Source organism: Salmo salar, chromosome 10 (assembly GCF_965601325.2).
Source record: "Salmo salar chromosome 10, fSalSal1, whole genome shotgun sequence".
NCBI classification, from domain to species: Eukaryota; Metazoa; Chordata; class Actinopteri; order Salmoniformes; family Salmonidae; genus Salmo; species Salmo salar.
Genome location: NC_138300.1, coordinates 104,281,505 through 104,301,261, shown reverse-complemented (window position 1 = coordinate 104,301,261; position 19,757 = coordinate 104,281,505). Strand labels below are relative to the sequence as shown.

Here is a 19,757-nt window from a genome sequence, read left to right as displayed (position 1 = left end):
CTAATTGGGCAGATTTGTTTCCGCTCAGGAATGTTTAACCTGGCTTATTGGGCTGCAATGACGAGTTGATTGTTGACAATTGTAGAATGTTAGCAAAGTCTAACCCTTTTGTTATTAGTAAGCATTTTACGGTAAGGTTGTATTTATTTATTTATTTATATTTAACCTTTATTTAATTTAACTAGGCTTGTCAGTTAAGAACAAATTCTTATTTACAATGACGGCCAAACCCTAACCCGGATGACGCTGGGCCAATTGTGTGCAACCCTATGGGACTCCCAATAACGGCCGGTTGTAATACAGCCTGGAATCGAACCAGGGTCTGTAGTGACGCCTCCTGCACTGAGATGCAGTACCTTAGACCGCAGCGCCACTCGGCGCATGTGACAAATAAAATTTGATTTTTCTAAACTTATCCTCATTCTCCTAACCTGCCACTTTAATTTAGCTAACCTGCTGCATTAGTTCTCCTAACCTGCCACGTTAATTATCCTAACCTGCTACATTAGCTCTCTTAACCTGCTATGTAATCATTAAGCTGACCGGCAGTGCCCTTGGCTATGGCCGGTCTAACCAATAACAGAGCGCTGATGTTACATTACATCCACCACTGTTGATCCACCCACTTCTTTTGCAACGCCCACTTCAGACACAGTCCAAGCATGCATTTAACCATACTTTCAATGGCCTACCCATGCTGTCACATGCGCTATTGTGGCACAGATATAAACATGAGTCCTCTATCTATCTCTATGAGCTAGCCTAACCGGAGCCAGCTGTGTCAGATGAATAGAGAGAAATAGGTTGTCATTTGTTCAGAAACTTACTCTGACGTTACAATTATTGAATTGTCATCGAAATATTTGAATAATGGATTTAAACAGTGTCCTGTTGCAGCTTGAAACTGACAATGAAGAGGACATTGAAAGGCTTTTGCACCAGTACAACGGAGAGGTGGGTGGATTCTCCTCGCTTTGACGTTTACCAAAACAAAGGCATTAGCTAGCTAATTTAACGTGCTAGCTAGCCATCTAAAAACATTTACAGAATCATAGCTGCTAAAATGAGTACTAAAACGATATGTCTAGCTAGAACTTGCATTTCCACTCTGCATGGAATCAACGAGTTTAATGCCCATTGCTGTGTTGCAGGAAGTGATTAACATATTTTCATCGTGGCTTGGTTGCTGCTGGTTGATTGGGTGGTGTTGTCCAAATATTGCAGGGTATCTCTTGCTAACCATGTGTGCATGCAATGACAGCATGCTTAATGTTATTTGGTAGCTAGTTAACTTTACAGTTTAATTATTTTGTGTATCTAGCTCCCATTTAGTAACAGCTGTTGCAGCTCTTCCTGCTGTAACTTGAGCTTGGTAGCCAACGCGGTTGGTGGCTGTCACTTATACCCAGAACAGAGGTTGCTGATGGAAGGAGCTATAGGAGGATGGGCTCATTGTAATGGCTGGAATGGAATAAATGGACCGGTATCAAACAAATGGAAACCATTTTAGACTCCGTTCCAATTTATTATATTCCAGCCATTACAAACAGCTCTTCCCACCATCCTCTGACCAAGAGTGTCTGATAGGATATAATTTGCATTACGATCTTATAGGTCATGCACTTGTAGTTCTGATCAGTTTGCACATCTCTAGTTATCAATGACCAGCAGCCTCTTCTGCTTATCTGTTACTGTATTTTAGAAGCACATTTATTCCAGATAACATTACTGAGAATATGCTACTTTCTTCATGCACTGTTGCATAGATGAAGGTGACAAAGCACATTTAGCAAAGGAATATGCATTTGACTTTTGTCTCATTGGGCATTGTTTTGTATTTTCAGAATAATCTCACATTCACCTTTGACCCAAAAGGGGAGGATCTACGAAGTGTAAGTAAACGCTCTTTGCGTTGTCTGATGCTTTACTTTCACTTATAGGCTGATGCTTCTACTCCCTTGTGTGTTTGATGGTGAACCAACAGTCTCTCTCTCCCTGTGCAGAGGCTGTGTCAGGGCCTACTGACTGTGCTGGGGAGGCAGTTTGGGCCCCGCTGTCAGAGTACCTGCCTGGAGACCCTCCGCATTCTGTCCCGAGACAAGCGGGTCCTGGGCCCTGTGGGAACCCGGGAGGGTATGCTGGTCCTGGCCGGGCTGGCCCGGTTGCGGGGGGGAGTGGAAGGGGGTGACAGCCTGCAGGGGGAGGTCCAGATAGAGGAGAAAGAGAGGGTAGTGGTGGAGGCCCTCAAGTGCCTGTGTAATGTGGTGTTCAACAGCGCAGCGGCGCAGCAGGTGGGCGCCGATGTGCAGCTGGCACGGGGTCTGTGTGCCCGCCTGCACGCCACCCGCACTGGGCGCCACGAGGTGGGCCTGTTCTCTCTGCGCCTGCTCTTCCTCCTCTCGGCGCTGCGACCAGACGTCCGGGGGGCACTCCGGAGGGAGCTGCGTGCCGTGGGGCTCCTCACAGAGGTGCTGGAGTGTACCCTGGATGTACGCTGGGTGGGCCCCTACGAGGCGGCCCCTCCGGACCCCCAGGCCCTGCCCATCCCTGCTGAAGACAATGAGAGGGCCATGGAGGCCCTGAAAGCCCTGTTCAACCTCACGCTGTCTGACACTAGCGACGAGGTGAGTTTACACGGTTACACTCACTGTCTGTTAAACATTGATTTTCTGCTTTGTAGTTGTTTCATTTTTAAAGAGGATATGTACTCAGTGTTTGTAATGTACGCTCGCCGGACAGTTTATTAGGTTCACGAAAATGGATCACGTGGCCGTGGCTTGCTATGTAAAGCAGGCATTGAGGCATTCAGTTACTGTTCGATTGAACGTTAGAATGGGCCAAACAAGTGACATAAGTGACTTTGAGCGTGGTATGATCATCGGTCCAGGTGCGGCAGATCCAGTGTCTCAGAAACGGACGCCCTCTGGGCTTTTCACGCACGACAGTGTCTAGGGTTTACAGAGAATCATGCGACAAACAAAACATCCAGTCAGCAGCAGTCCTGTGGGTGAAAACAGCTCGTTGATGAGAGGTCGAAGGAGAATGGCAAGAATCGTGCAAGCTAACAAACCACAAACAGACAAATAATGGTGCAGTACAGTGGTGTGCAGAACGGCATCTTAGAACGCACAACACGTCGATCCTTGTCACAGATGGGCTATTGCAGCAGACGACCACACCGGGTTTTACTCCTATCAGCTAAAACAAGAAGAAGCTGCTCCAGTGGGCACGCCATCACCAACACTGGACAATAGAGTGGAAAAACATTGCCTGGTCTGATGAATCCTGGTTCCTGTTGCGTCATGCTGATGGCAGAGTCAGGATTTGGTACAGGCTGTGGTGTACTGGTGTTGGAATGTTTTCCACGCACACTTTAGGTCCCTTGATACCAATTGAGCAACAAATGTTTCTGACACCTTGTACAATCCATGCCCAAAGAATTCAGGCTGGTCTGGAGGCAAAGGGGGGTTTGAGCTGGTACTAGATGGGTGTACCTAATAAACTGTGTGTATTCAGAGCTCACAGAAGGCTAGACACTGCAGCCATGAGCACAGTGCATGTGTTTAGAGATACTGCATGAACATAAATGCATTGCATCACCTTGGCTGTGGATGGACACATCTCCCCTGTGAATATTTAGAATTCAGCATTGAAGCCACCAAACTTCGCATGCTTTGGTTGAAGGCTACTATTTAACAATGGTGTATCAACAAGACTTGGCTTTGTTGAGTGACTGTTGATGCTAGCTCATGGGAACAGACAGCTTCTCTATCCCTTAATGGAAAGACCTAACTAAACCTATGCAGCAATATGAGGTTTATCAGCGATCTGACCTCCCTTAAGCCACTTTGGCACCTTCACAACTTTCTCGATTAGCCATGGGGGGCTAGTGAAATTCTTATGTCACTCAGCCCCTTCAGCATTCGCTCAACCTATAGCATCACAGAATGAACACGTCCCCCTGCTAAATTAAACCTGTTATGGCTAGGGGGCAGTATTTTCACGGCTGGATAAAAAACGTACCCGATTTAATCTGGTTACTACTCCTGCCCAGTAACTAGAATATGCATATAATTATTGGCTTTGGATAGAAAACACTCCAAAGTTTCTAAAACTGTTTGAATGGTGTCTGTGAGTATAACAGAACTCAAATGGCAGGTCAAAACCTGAGAGATTCCTTTACAGGAAGTGGCCTGTCTGACCATTTCTTGAACTTCTTTGCCATCTCTATCTTTTACAAAGGATCTCTGCTCTAACGTGACACTTCCTACGTCTTCCATGGGCGCTCAGAGCCCGGGAAAAACCTGAATGTCGTCATCCCAGACCCAGGCTGAAACACATTATCGCCTTTCTCAAGTGGCCGATCAAGGGACTGTGGGCTTAGGCGCGTGCCCTGGCCGCCCCCGTCTTTGTGATTTTTTTTTTCCCTCTGTTTGCCGAAAAGAAGATTCCCGGTCGGAATATTATCGCTTTTTTACGAGATAAATTGATTTTAAACAGCGGTTGACATGCTTCGAAGTACGGTAATGGAATATTTAGAATTTTTTTGTCACGAATTGCGCCATGCGTGCGACCCTGACTTACCATTTCGGATAGTGTCAAAACGCCGCTATTCGGATATAACGATGGATTATTTTGGACCAAACCAACATTTGTTATTGAAGTAGCAGTCCTGGGAGTGCATTCTGATGAAGACAACAAAAGGTAATCAAACTTTTATAATAGTAAATCTGATATTGGTGAGTGCTAAACTTGCCGGGTGTCTAAATAGCTAGCCCGTGATGGCTGGGCTATGTACTTAGAATATTGAAAAATGTGCTTTCACCAAAAAGCTATTTTAAAATCGGACATATCGAGTGCATAGAGGAGTTCTGTATCTATAATTCTTAAAATAATTGTTATGCTTTTTGTGAACGTTTATCGTGAGTAATTTAGTAAATTGTTAGCAAATTCCCCGGAAGTTTGCGGGGGGTATGCTAGTTCTGAACGTCACATGCTAATGTAAAAAGCTGTTTTTTTATATAAATATGAACTTGATTGAACAAAACATGCATGTATTGTATAACATAATGTCCTAGGTGTGTCATCTGATGAAGATCATCAAAGGTTAGTGCTGCATTTAGCTGTCTTCTGGGTTTTTGTGACATTATATGCTTGCTTGAAAAATGGGTGTCTGATTATTTCTGGCTTGGTACTCTGCTGACATAATCTAATGTTTTGCTTTCGCTGTAAAGCCTTTTTGAAATCGGACAGTGTGGTTAGATAAAGGAGAGTCTTGTCTTTAAAATGCTGTGAAATAGTCATATGTTTGAAAAATTGACGTTTTTGTATTTTTGAGGAATTTGTAATTCGCGCCACGCCTATCATTGGATATTGGAGCAGGTGTTCCGCTAGCGGAACGTCTGGATGTAAGAGGTTTTAAGATATGAATCTGTTGGATCTGGTAATGAATGTCTCAGTGATATGACATGCCAATCGTGTCTTTTGATATTTATTTATTTGAGTATAGTTCTCTAATTCAGGCTGGTTAGGAGAGCTGTCTGCTTTAACTGCTAGCTCGTATTGTGCTTCAAAATGTTATTTGTCCAAATACATTTTCTCCATTCTTGCCTCTCACCATTGTAGCTGACATCTTGTTGAGTCCCTCCCACCTCAGCATTAATCAGAATAGCCCTGTGTTCACCTCAAAAGTCAATCCTGCATGTGATTCAGGTTTTTAGGTCTGACCTCAATCTCCATAGTAAGTCTCTCTTTTTCTTCTTTTTGAGATGACCCCTTCCCACTTCTCCCACAGCAAATTTTATCCTGCTTACCCCTACTTGCTTAGACCCTCCCCTCCTTTTGTTTTAACCAATGAAATGCTTCTGTGAGGATCATGCTGTTGTACATCCTTCATTTGATAGGATGGTGACCACCAGCTCCGCCTCATCACCGCCATCATGCGCCATCTATTGATGCTAAAGACTCAAACAGAGGACAAAACAGAGGAAGCACACAGGTTGGAAACCCTTCTGCTCATTGCTCTCCACACAACAGAGCTAAACTGCATCCTTAAAGTATCAAAAGATATTCAAGTTAGGGGAGTTCGTATCCTTGCTTGTTTTTAAGACTCTGATTGACAACACTTTTTTGTGATAGCTGCAGTTGTTTCTAATCTTCAAATGTATCTAACTTGTGACTGTCTTGTGTGTTTTTTGTATTTTTTGTCTTGTAATATTTTATGTATACACTGCTATTTCTCTGTTTTGCCTTCTTGCCAGGTCGCCCTCACAAAATAGGTTTTTATCCTCCAATGGGTCTTACCTGGTTAAATAAAGGTTAAAATAAAGTACACATTCATCAGATGGTTTGTGAGAATTAGGCTAATTAATTACCATCCAATGATTACTCTTGATTATTCGGGGCGGCAGCGTAGCCTAGTGGTTGCGTTGGACTAGTAACCGAAAGGTTGCAAGATCGAATCCCTGAGCTGACAAAGTACAAATCTGTCATTCTGCCCCTGAACAAGGCAACCCACTGTTCCTATGACGTCATTGAAAATAAGAATTTGTTCTTAACTGACTTGCCTAGTTAAATAAAGGAAAAAAATAAATTACTCTCTGTAGTCAAGTGACAGAATCCAGTTCATGAGAAAGTATAAACATTTCAAGCAAGACTGTTTTTAGAAGTAATGTACGCTGAGTGCACAAAACATTAAGAACACTTGCCTAATATTGAGTTGCAACCTCCCCCACCCCCCTTTTGCCCTCAGAACAGCCTCAATTCATCAGGGCATGAACTCTGCAAGGTGTCGACGCGTTCCACAGGGATGCTGGCCCATGTTGACTCCAATTCTTCCCACAGTTTTGTCAAGTTGGCTGGAGGTCCTTTGGGTGGTGGACAATTCTTGATACACACAGGAAACTGTTGTGAAAACCCAGCAGCGTTGCAGTTCTTGACACAAACCGGTGCGCCTGGCACATACTACCATACCCCGTTTGGCACTTAAATATTTTGTCTTGCCACTTCTCCCTCTGAATGGCACACATACACAATCCATGTCTCAAGGCTTAAAAATCTTTCTTTAACCTGTCTCCTCCCCTTCATCTATACTGATTGAAGTGGATTTAACAAGTAACATCAATAAGAGATCATAGCTTTCACCTGGTCAGTCTATGTCAGGTGTTTTTAATGTTTTGTAAACTCAGTGTATATGGCATTGTCTTATCTGGACATCTCGTTGATGGGAATTAATGACACAGCTTTCTTTAGAAGGATATACGAGAATGTTTGGCTAGATAGTGGCACTGAAGGAGTGTCATGTAGAAGTGATTGATACACCCTGTGGCCCTATGGATTCTGTTGTGTCCCTCTGGTCACGGGGGTTTAGCCCATTGTCCAGACTCCAGAGCAGACCTTTAGTACTAGTCTGTTTATACTGAGGAATTAGGTAACCATTTCTTAATGACCATTCATAATAACCAGTACATTAACCACTTTCCTTCCTTCTCCTCCAGCCACGCAATCAATTTGCTTAGTAACCTGCCTGTGTCTTGTCTGGATGTGCTGATTGATGTGCCCGTCCAGGGGGGCCAGGAGGAGTACAGCGGGAAGAACATGGACGTTGTGCAGGTGCTACTGGACTTCATGGAGAAGAGGATAGACAAGGTAAGAACAGGTGGACCAGAGACATTGTTGCCTATTTGAGATCGACTACATTGTGGTCAGCAAATTAAAAGATGTGGAAATCCTGGCCATCCTATTAGTAGCTGTCCCCACACCATAGAAATAGAATTGCTTTAATTCCTGAATAATTAGTATTTCTATGAACCACACCACTTCTACAGTGCCTCTGTGGGAATGCTCGTCGTCACATGCCTCATGTGTGCCCCATTCCAAGCAGGGCGCCAACTACAAAGAGGGGCTGACCCCAGTTCTCAGCCTGCTGACCGAGGGCTCCAGGTACCACAGGGAGATCCGCAGATACATCAAGACACAGGTGCTGGAGTGGGAGTGGCCTCAGGCAAACGTACTTTCTGTGTATTTTGTAATCTGTCCTGATCCTGACACACAAAGTGATGCCAAATTAAGATCTTTAAAACCTCTTATTGAGTGGGATTTGAAATGCATATTGATGACAGATCTTGGTGACATTTCATATTGATATTGTAAAAACATGTCTTCTAACTAAATCCAGCTGTGACACATCATGCGCTGGCCTGATCACTCCGTTCAGAAGTCTAGTGTACTACCGTGTTAGTTTTCATTGTGGCTCAGCCGCCGTTGGCTGTGTGTGTTTCCAGGTGCTGCCCCCTCTGAAGGAGGTCAAGGTCCGGCCGGAGATCGGGTCCACCGTCAGGAACAAGCTGGTGCGTCTCATGACCCACGTGGACATGGGTGTGAAGCAGAGCGCAGCAGAGTTCCTATTTGTCCTCTGCAAAGAGAACGGTGAGAAAGCGAAAGAGGGAGATGGAGCACGCTGTATGAGTTGGCGAAGTTGAGTTTCACACTGAAATGTGTTAATGTCAATGCAACCCTGATGTATAAATCCTACATACAGTAGTGTTGTACTGATCCCCTGCCCCCCTCTATTCTTCCAGTGAACAACCTGTTGAAGTACACAGGGTATGGTAACGCAGCAGGACTCCTGGTGGCTCGAGGCCTGCTGGCAGGGGGGCGAGGAGAGACAAAGTATTCAGATGACGAAGACTCCGACACTGAAGAGTACAAATCGGCTAAACCTTTGTGAGTAGGCAGGAGCTTTAAATGTAGGACCATAGACACGCATGCATTGATTTGAATCGCTAAATGTAGGGATGAAATGTTGGGTTGGCTTTAGGGTGTGTCATTGAAGTGACCAGTATATTGATTTACTTTTAAATACAGCATAATCCATAGGGCCAAGGGGTGTATCATCAATCACTTTTACATGACACCCCTTCTGTGACACACTCAATCTAAAACATTCAGGACAGCCTAGCATTGGGTCATAATCACTGAAGTCTTCCCTGTCTTATCTGTTCTGTTGTCTCTCTTTCTGTCTCAGCATCAACCCCATCACGGGCCACGTGGAGGAACCCATGCCTAACCCCATAGAAGAGATGACTGAGGAGCAGAAGGAGTACGAGGCCCAGGAACTAGTCAACATGTTCGACAAGTTGTCAAGGTAAGCCAACCACCATACAACCTCATCATGTATGAATGCAACAACAACCGCTTTGTTTGCCATAGTAACTCATTGTAACACTCTATGCCAGATGATTAACCTCTCTGGACTATACAGCTGTGTATCCTGTTTGAATGATCCCCTATGGCTTATTATTTATCCCCCTGAACGTCTGCGGTCTTCATTCACACTGACCTTTCCTTAGCGAACAGAACCTAGCGCTAGTCAAAGAATGATGCGGATGAGAGGCTGAGCGACACTGAGTGCGCTCCCTGCCAACCAGTTCATTAGAGAAAGAATCTCCTGCCGTTAGCCCTGGTGCACAATTAGGCCCCGGCCTTAACGCCGCCTCCGTCCCTGCATTCAGCTGGAGTCGATGGAAGCCGTCGGCATGTCGCTGCAGCATCATTACCAGCACGCCATTAATTAGTGTCCTAATTAGACCACACAGTGGGGTCGGCAGCCATCGGCTCCTTTCTACTCCTTTGTGTGGCGCTTTGTCAGGGTTTATAATAACATATACGTGTCTACCTCCCTTTATTCAGCTTTCTCATTCAGCCCAGGAGCCAAACATTGTCTGCTAACTGACAGGGGAGTGGGACTGAGACATAGGTACAATTATAGAGGGAGGCATGGGGGTGGAGGGCTGAATACATTTACAGGCACAAGAAAAGCTGACATTGTCATTGTTCAGCAACAGAGTGGGGGTTGAGTCGTAATGAGACGCGTGTGCCTGTCTACAAGAGGCAGATTCCTTTCCTCTGAAGCCAGATCCATCCTCCTCTTGTATCTCTATTCTGCTGTGTTTCGGTCGGTGTCAAGGAGACATGGCGAAGAGGGAGAGGTTCATGACAGGTTGCATCCCAAATGGCACCCTATTCCCTATATAGTGCACTACTTTTGACCAGGGCTAAGACTATATAGGGATTAAGGTGCCATTTGGGATGCACCCACAGTGGCCAGCCACTGCCCTACCTACCCAACATCCCACGATGGGCTCTCAGGAGATGGCTCAGGGCCCCGTAAGAATGTGCTTTCTGTCGCTGCTTAACTGCTCCTACAATTAGCACATGCTCGGAGTCTGACCCCCTACACACGCACCCTCCCTCATAGTTACATCTGCTGGCCTGTGTCCTCAGTGCAGAGTGGGGAACAGGATGGGATGCACCATGGGTCCTGGATGGCAGGGAGCTTGGCCCCAGTGATTTACTGGACTGTACACACTATCCTCTATAGCGCCTTGCGTTCGGATGCCAAGCAGTTGCAATACCAAGGAGTGATGCAGCCAGTCAAGATGCTCTCAATAGTGCAGCTGTAGAACTCTGAGGCGTTGTTGTGCCTTCTTCTTCGTGACTGTGTTGGTGTATATGGACCATGATAATTCCTTAGTGATGTGTACACAGAGGAACTTGATGCTCTCGACCCACACCACTACAGCCCTGTCGTTGTGGATTGGGGCGTGCTCGTTCATCTGTTTCTTGTAGTCCACAATCAGCTCCTTTGTCTTGATGACATGGAGGGAGAGATTGTTGTTCTGGCACCACCCTGCAAGGTCACTGACCTCCTCCCTATAGGCTGTCTCATCACTGTCGGTGATCATCAGCTAACTTAATTATGGTGTTGGAGTCGTGCGAGGCCACAAAGTTGTGGGTGAACTGGGAGTACAGGAGGGGACTAAGCACTCACCCCTGAGGGGCCCCCATGTTGAGGGTCAGCGTGGTGGATGTGTTGTTGCCTACCCTCACCACCTGGAGCCGACCAGTCAGAAAGTCCAGCATCCAGTTGCAGAGGGAGGTGTTCAGTCCCAGGGTCCTGAGCTTACTGATGAGCTTGGATGGCACTATGGTGTTGAATGCTGATCTATCGTCAATGATTAGCATTCTCATGTAGGTGTTCCTCTTAACCAGTTGGGAGTGGGCAGTGGGCAGTGTGGGCAATCGAGGTTGTGCAATCTGTGGATCTGTTGGGGCGGTATGTGAATTGAAGTGGGTCTTGGATGATGGTGTTGTGAGCCATGACCAGCCTTTCAAAGCATTTCATTGCTACAGGGACTATGGTCGTCTGCTTGAAACATGTAGGTATTAGACTGGGTCAGGGAGAGGTTGAATATGTCAGTGAAGACACTTGCCAGCTGGTCAGCGCATGATTTGAATACAAGTCCTGGTAATCTGTCTGTAAACTATGTGGCCTCGACAACGGTGCCAGATCAGTCGCCAGGAACAGCTGGTGCTCTCAGGCATGGTTCTGTGTTGCTTGCCTCGAAGCGAGCATAGAAGGAATTTAGCTTGTCTGGTAAGCTCGCGTCACTGAGCAGCTCCCTGCTAGATTTCCCTTTGTAATCCGTGATAGTTTGCAACCCCTGCCACATCCGACAAGCGTCTGAGTCGGTGTAGTAGTATTCCATCTTAGTCCTGTATTGATGTTTTGACTGTTTGGTGGCTCGTCAGAAGTCGTAGCGGGATTTATAATAAGGGTCCGGATTAGTGTCCCAATCCTTGAAAGCGGCAGCTCTAGCCTTTAGCGCATGTAATCCTTGGCTTCTGGTTGGGATATGTTCATACGTACGTACGCTCACTGTGGGGATGACATCGTCGATGCACTTATTAATGAAGCCGGTGACTAATGTGGTAAACTCCTCAATGTTATCGGATGAATCCTGGAACATATTCCAGTCCGTGCTCGCAAAACAGTCCTGTAGCTTAGCATCCCTTTCATCGGACCACTTCTGTATTGAGCGCGTCACTGATACTTTTTGTTTGAGTTTTAGCTTGTAAGCAGGAATCGGGAGGATAGAGTTATGGACAGATTTGCCAAATGGAGGGCGAGGGAGTGCTTTGTATGCATTTATGTGTGTAAAGTAAAGGTGATCTAGTTGCACAGGTGACATGCTATTAAAAATTAGGTAAGACAGATGTTTCCCTGCGTTAAAATCACTGCTGCCTCTGGATGAGCATTTTCTTGTTTGCATATGGCCCTATACAGCTCGTTGAGTGCAATCTTAGTGTCAAAATCGCTTTGTGGTGGTAAATAGACAGCTACAAAAAATCTTGGTAAATAGTATGTTCTGCAGTTTATCTTGAGGTATTCTAACTCAGGCAAGCAAAACCTTGAGACTTCATTCAGATTAGAGATTCCACACCAGCTGTTGTTAACAAAGAGACCCACACACCTCCCCCTTAACCTTACCCAAAGCTGCCGTTTGGTCTCAACGATGCATATAAAAACCAGCTAGATGAATATTTTCTATGTCCTTGTTCAGCCACGACTCCAAGAAACATAGGCTATTACAGTTATTCAGGTTCTGTTGATAGGATAGTCTCGAACGGAGCTTGTCCAGTTTGTTCTCTATTGATTGTACGTTCGCCAGTAGAATTCGGTCTGAGAGATGCTGAAGTGTTCTTGGGAACCGTTTGGTTGTTACTGTTTTCAATGCGTCTGTTTTTCTAAAGTAGGCTAAACTTCGAAGACAAAAGGCATTAGATAACATTTCCTTTGTTCTGTATTCATACCACACAAACAAAATATTACTTGGCTCCCCTCCCAGTCTTACCAAGACTTCTTTATCATAGTCCTCCTGAGCTTTACTGTTTTTGGGGGAATGATATGTTCATTTGTGTTTGAATAGTGCAAATGGGGCCTTGGTTTTAAGGCTTTGATTGGCTAATTCTGTGACTGATATCACATCTGAGAGGGAGCTGGTGGCACACAGTGCAGATATAATTGGATTAGGATAGAGGGCCTGGTGTGGCTTTGAGGAGATCAGACAGCACACTGATCCTGTAATTAAACTGATCCGCAGAAGAGGGGGGGGGGGAAAGGGAGATGACCAACAAGTGTGTGTTTGAGTGAATTAAGGAGGGAAGGGTCGTCATCCAGAGTTCTTGAGTGCCGGATGTAAGAGAAAAGAGATGTACCACTCAACAATGGGCCTGTTTAGAAAGTGCAGAATACTTACCACAAAAGGTGTTGGGGTTCAAAGCAGCACAGGTGGATTTTGGCAACAGATTGGTCCACCAAATTAAACAAGTGGGCGTTGGACACTCCATTGTGTCATGTGGAAGAGGATGATGCCTGAATCCACACCTGGGACTAAGCGTCTGCTGAATGACTAAACATGTATATATTTGTGGAATGTCCCAATTCCCTGTAAGTGTCTTTGTATGGTTCCATAGCTCTTGTTTTCGGCATCATTTTAAGAAGACTGGCCTTTACATACAGCAGCAGAGTTTTGCTGTATTTGTTATGTAGTAGCGAAGCTGTAGAAACTGCATCCTCTTCTCAGCCATGAGTGACTAGTCTGACACTGTTTTCTCTGCACTCCCCCTCTGTTTGTTAGAAGTGTAACGATCAGCTCCACAGTGAATATTTGTTTTCTCCTGCAGTGGTTTCCAAACTGTCTGTGAATCACAGTCATATCATATTCTTATGACCCCGCAAATGGACCCAAACATATTTCTAATCACCATCAAACACTGTCGTGTTCATTTTGAAACCTCAACTTCAGGTAGTCCCGGCCTGCTTGTCTGTTTTGTTCCGTTTGGTGCCTAGAGAATAGTGTTTGTAATGTTTGTGTTTCTGTGCTCCACAGGCAGCAGCTGATTAGGCCCATGGGGGTGAGGCGGGATGGCTCACTGGCGCCCCTAGAGGAGGCTCTGAGACAGCCCACGACTGACAGCTGCAGCTCAGACTCAGACTAGAGGCACTACCACCCCAGACCCCATATACCTATAATAGGCTGTGTCCAACACAGTTCCCCTTTCCTCACACCCCTGTCTGTCTGTCGTCCTCTGTCTGTCAGACTGAAGGGGCCTTGCCCCGGCCTTTCCCCATAGCCTGTTCTGTTCTCTAAAGCTGACTTATGCCTGACTTGATACGACACAGGAAAGGACAGGATTAAGGTCGAGCACATGTTCCAACCACACCATTGTTACTACTTAAACGTTTATTTATTTGATGTACCATTTCTCTGCTCAGTGTCCTCAAATTTGATAGAATGGAAGATTAGCTCTTAATCAAATTGTACTGTAAGCTGTATAGATGTGAATCACTGAAAGCATGGTAGCCGGGGTGGGGTTTGACCAAATTGTACTTTGATAAGAAATCATTCCTTAGATATAATTATGTTGATTTTGTTCTTTATATGTTGAAAGTGTCAATATTTATAAGGATGAGAAGTGTTTTCATTTTTTTCTAATTAATTTTGTAATTTTTATTGTTTTGTTGTTGGTAACATCAAGTGCCACGATGATCAGAGCAGTAGCCACTGGTTTTACAGTACCAGTCAAAAGTTTGGACACACCTTCAAGGGCTTTTCTTTATTTTTACTATATTCTACATTGTAGAATAATAGAAGACATCAAAATTATGGAATCCTGTAGTAACCAAAAAGTGTTAAACAAATCAAAATATATTTTAGATTCTTCAAGGTAGCCACCCTTTGCCTTGATGACAGCTTTGCATACTCTTGGCATTCTCTCAACCAGCTTCACCTGGAATGCTTTTCCAACAGTCTTGAAAGAGTTCCCACATATGCTGAGCACTTGTTGGCTGCTTTTCCTTCACTCTGCGGACCAACTCATCCCAAACCATCTCAATTGGGTTGATGTCGGGTGATTGTGGAGGCCAGGTCATCAGATGCAGCACTCCGTCACTTTCCTTCTTGGTCAAATAGCCCTTACACTTCCAGGCTGTGTGTTTTGGGTTATTGTCCTTTTGAAAAACAAATGATAGTCCCACTAAGTGCAAACTAGATGGGATGGCCTATTGCTGCAGAATGCTGTGGTAGCCATGCTGGTTAAGTGTGCCTTGAATTCTAAATAAATCACGGTGTTACCAGCAAAGCCCCCCCCCCCCCACACACACACACACACACACACACTATCGCACCTTCTCCTCCATGCTTCACGGTGGGAACCACACATGCGGAGATAATCCATTCACCTTCTCTGCGTCTCACAAAGACATGGTGGTAGGAACCAAAAACCTCAAATTTGGACTCAAAGGACAGATTTCCACCGGTCTAATCTCCGTTGCTTGTCTTTCTTGGCCTAAGCAAGTCTCTTTTTCTTATTGGTGTCCTTTTAGTAGTGGTTTCTTTGCAGCAATTTGACCATGAGGGCCTGATTCATGCAGACTCTTCTGAACAGTTGATGTTGAGATGTGTTACTTGAACTCTGTGAAGCATTTATTTGGGCTGCAATCTGAGGTGCAGTTAACTCTAATGAACTTATCCTCTGCAGCAGAGGTAACTCTGGGTCTTCCTTTCCTGTGGCGGTCCTCATGAGAGCCAGTTTCATCATAGCGCTTTATGGTTTTTGTGACTGCACTTGAAGAACTTTCAAAGTTCTTGAAATGTTTACATTTTAGTCATTTAGCAGATGCTCTTATCCAGAGCGACTTACAGTATACATTTCATACATGTTTTTCCCGTAAATGTTCTGTATTGACTGACGTTAATGTCATAAAGTAATGGACTGTCGTTTTCTCTTTCCTTGCCATAATATGGACTTGGTCTTTTACCAAATAGGGCTATCTTTTGTACCTTGTCACAACACAACTGTTTGGCTCAAACGCATTAAGAAGGAGAGAAATTCCACAAATTAACTTTTTAACAAGGCACACCTGTTAGTTGAAATGCATTCCTGGTGACTACCTCATGAAGCTGGTTTAGAGAATGCCAAGATTTGTGCAAAGCTGTCAAGGCAAACGGTGGCTACTTTGAAGAATCTAAAATATATTTTGATTTGTTAAACACTTATTTTTTATTTTTTTTGGTTACACATTATTCCACAGTTCTGATGTCTTCACTATTATTCTACAATGTAAAAATGAAGAAAAACCCTTGAATGAGTAGGTATGTCCAAAAATTTTTTGACTGGTACTGTCCATGGGAGTGTCTGAAGTCAATGGAGAGAAATCATGCATCTCATTAAGTCGGCAGTAATTTAGCCACCAGTACGATATGTAAGCTTCTGAAACAGTACACGCAAAGGAATTATTATTATTATTTTATATCAGTGGACATGTATCACAGCTGTATACGGTTTATTTTAAACCTGAACTTTAGATGTTGCAATTTCTTCAAGTGTGTCATTTACTTGATAAGCACACTCAAGACCCAAGGACTAGTCAAAGTTAAAGGGAAAAACTGCAACATATTCCAATTTCCTATGGTGGCTGATTTAGTATTTGGATGGTTTCTGCCTTACCCATTGGGGACTCTTGACATTCAGAAATGTGTGTTAAAATAACTGTTTTCTAAATGTAACTTTTCATTTGCCAAATTCTGCATGGTGTTAAAATAATAGTTCAAAATCTGTATGATTTTTCTATTTTGAAGATGCCATTGATTTTATATATGTATAATCTACTGGTGTGTATATAGATAGTTACATTTCCTTGAATATTATATATTGCTGCATATCGAATAGATGCATAGGCCTTCTGTACAGGTTGAGTTTATAACATTGTTGACCATCTCTCCATTTGAAGAAAATGGGATGGTTGAGGTATGGTTCTTTGGTTAGTGCACAGTACCGCTGTCTCAAGTGTGTCCCTTAGATTTTATCTGGCAGTCACCACTTAATTTTTTTCTTATATATCTGTTCAGTCAGTAATTGACTACAACCATTGCGTCAACCAAAGGTTTTGCGCCACCTCATCGACTTTGCAGTCAGGCACCAAATTCCTATCATATGACGTGGTTATCTATGTTAAACACCTATCCAAGCATTGTGAGATCTGGCAGGCATCTGCAATGTATTCGGGCAAGAATGCCACCAAAGTCAGATTATGGGCTCTTCAATCTGCATACTAGGTTTGGTTTGCTCCTAGCGCAACTCGACAAGGCGAAGTGAGCACCTGTGCCTCGCATATTTCCTTAAAAGACCTTCGCAATAGCACTGTTTGTCCCTCTTGAGACGCCGTAGCCAGTATATATGTCCTCAATAGTCTGAATTAATCTAAAATGACTCAAATGTTAGTAATTTTGACATTTTTGCCTAGGAGATCTTAGTCACGCAATTTTACATCGAACTACTGTTAGGTTCAGTATTTCAAGTGAAAATTAATTGAAGAATCCCTACTGTTGACCAATCACCGACAAAGGGGTGTGAATTTAGGCTTGCCTCAAGAAAAAATGTGGATGAACAATGTCGTCATATATGCACAAACTGTTTCAGATGAGAAGCATGCGGACGCCTTTACGCGCTAGAAATGTAAAGGTCATTTTCGATTGAGCCAACATATGCAGCGTTAACCGTGATTGCAGTCTCCACGAGTGCGGGAACATTGCATTTAACTTCCACAATACAGATTGAATAGAGCCCTAGAAATGTACTAAGTACACTACAATTAATGTCTCATTCCAAAATCATGGGCGTTAAATATGGAATTGGTCCCCCCTTTTGCTATAACAGCCTCCACTCTTCTGGAAGGCTTTTCACTAGATGTTGGAACATTGCGGCGGGGACTTGCTTCCATTCAGCCACAAGAGCATTAGTGAGGTCGGGCACTGATGTTGGGCGATTAGGCCTGGCTTGCAGTCGGCGTTCTAATTCATCCCAAAGGTGTTCGATGGGGTTGAGGTCAGGGCTCTGTGCAGGCCAGTCAAGTTCTTCCACATCGATCTCGACAAACCATTTCTGTATGGAACTCACTTTGTGCATTGTCATGCTGAAGCAGGAAAGAGCCTTCCCCAAACTGCACAGAATCGTCTAGAATGTCATTTAAGATTTCCCTTCACTGGAACTAAGGGGCCTCGCCGGAACCATAAAAGACACCCCCAAACCAGTATTATTCCTCCACCAAACTTTTTACAGTTGGCCCACCTTCCTTCGGGCAGGTAGCGTTCTCCTGGCATCCGCCAAACCCAGATTCATCACTCCAGAGAACGCCTTTTCACTGCTTCAGAGTCCAATGGCGGTGAGCTTTACACCACTCCAGCCGACATTGTGCATGGTGATCTTAGGCTGCTCGACCATGGAAACCCATTTCATGAAGCTCCCGACGACCAGTTCTTGTGCTGATGTTGCTTCCAGAGGCAGTTTAACTCAGTGAGTGTTGCAATAGAGGACAAACGCACTACAGTACTCGGCGGTCCCGGTCTGTTAGCGGCTGAGCTGTTGTTGCTCCTAGATGTTTCCAATTCGCAATAACAACACTTACAGTTGACTGAGGTAGCTCTAGCAGGGCAGGAATTTGACACTGACTTATTAGACTGGTGGCATACTATGACAGTGCAGTGTTGAAAGTCACAGCTCTTCAGTAAGGCCATTCTACTGCCAATGTTTGTCTATGGAGATTGCATGGCTGTGTGCTTGATTTTATACACCTGTCAGCAATGAGTGTGGCTGAAATAGCCAAATCCACTAATTTGAAGGGGTGTCCACATACTTTTGTGTGTATATATAGTGTATGTTGGGTAGGCTGTTAAACAAAAAACACACTGGGATTTGAACTGGGAACCTTGTGTTGCAACCCACATTTTAACGCCCTCCAATCTACCTATCTGCAAGCCTTTTCTTTATTTCACTCTCACCTACTGACCTTTCACGAAGATCTGCTCACTGAGCTTTCATCCACCAATCAGTCCCGGCTACCTCCGGAGGTGGTCGGAATTATTTGATCATAATCCGTTTTTTTATGTCTACTGTTCTAAAAATGTGGGCACAATCAGAATGTGGGAAAGGACACCGGACCAATGTTGGCCCCGGGTGGTAAACAGGGCTCATGAGGAAAGAAAGTGTTAAATTAAATAGTTATTCTCACTCTGTAATAATTCAGTTAATGAGAACAGAGATTTGAAAATGGTTTTCCTTGGCAAATTACCACTACTACCTGCTCACTCTAGCTAGAACATAATGAACTTGTCAAATAATATTGTAACTATACTCCTTGTCAGTTGTTGCCTGGCTACCCAAACTCCTTTCTGCTGCCAAACACAACGCCACGACCATGGACATTAGTTTCTTCTCCGCCATGAGTCTGGATCTGATGCTGTGTTCAAAACAACTGGGAACTCAAATCGCTGACTTCCGAGTGAAAAAACAGATTGGGGGGAAAAAAGTTTTTGAACGGTCATCCTAGTTGGAAACTCTGGCATCTTTCTAGAGCTCAGACTTTCTGACCAGAAGAACACTGACATGATTTGACTTAGTTTTTTTCAGTTCCCAGTTTTGAAAGCACCAAGACAACCCTCCAAGATGTTTTTAGGAGAGAACTTTCTGATTGGGTTGGGTTAGTGTGAGAACACACATGGGTAAAGCAGAGGTTTGAAAATGTGTCATTGGCTTTGCTACTCTGATTGGTTAGAGATGATCCAATCAATTATAACTTTTTGTACAATATCCCTAAAATGTTTGTCACTACAAACAACTTCAGTGATGGCAGTCTCAGACTGAATTATGTAGCGAACGATAGCACAGCGGAAGAATTTATTTTGAGTCGGGCAATGTCAGTTGCACAAAAAAACAATGGAGCACACACACGATCACTTGGGTTCCCGTTTGGAAGGAAAAAAATGTATGTATATTTAATGTGGCTTTTTATATATATATATATATATATAAAGTCAGGCCTCTTTCAAAGTCATTAAAATATGAACAATCCTGAA

At 44.2% G+C, this 19,757-nt stretch overlaps 1 protein-coding gene across 2 annotated transcripts; it reads left to right on the top strand.

The window, feature by feature from the left end:
• Positions 1-738: 738 nt before the first annotated feature.
• On the top strand, positions 739-18,915 carry LOC106561414 (chaperone Ric-8B). 2 transcript variants are annotated; one of them, XM_014125364.3, is made up of 10 exons: positions 739-954; positions 1,845-1,892; positions 2,004-2,624; positions 5,904-5,998; positions 7,497-7,647; positions 7,883-7,978; positions 8,283-8,427; positions 8,580-8,724; positions 9,026-9,145; positions 13,734-18,915. In XM_014125364.3, exons 1-10 carry the CDS (start codon positions 871-873, stop codon positions 13,840-13,842), a joined length of 1,614 nt encoding a protein of 537 aa, XP_013980839.3. In that variant the 5' UTR covers positions 739-870; the 3' UTR covers positions 13,843-18,915. The 2 variants fall into 2 exon arrangements, with proteins under 2 accessions (XP_013980839.3, XP_082813434.1); XM_082957308.1 differs by having other exon boundaries at positions 7,880-7,978.
• Positions 18,916-19,757: the final 842 nt, after the last annotated feature.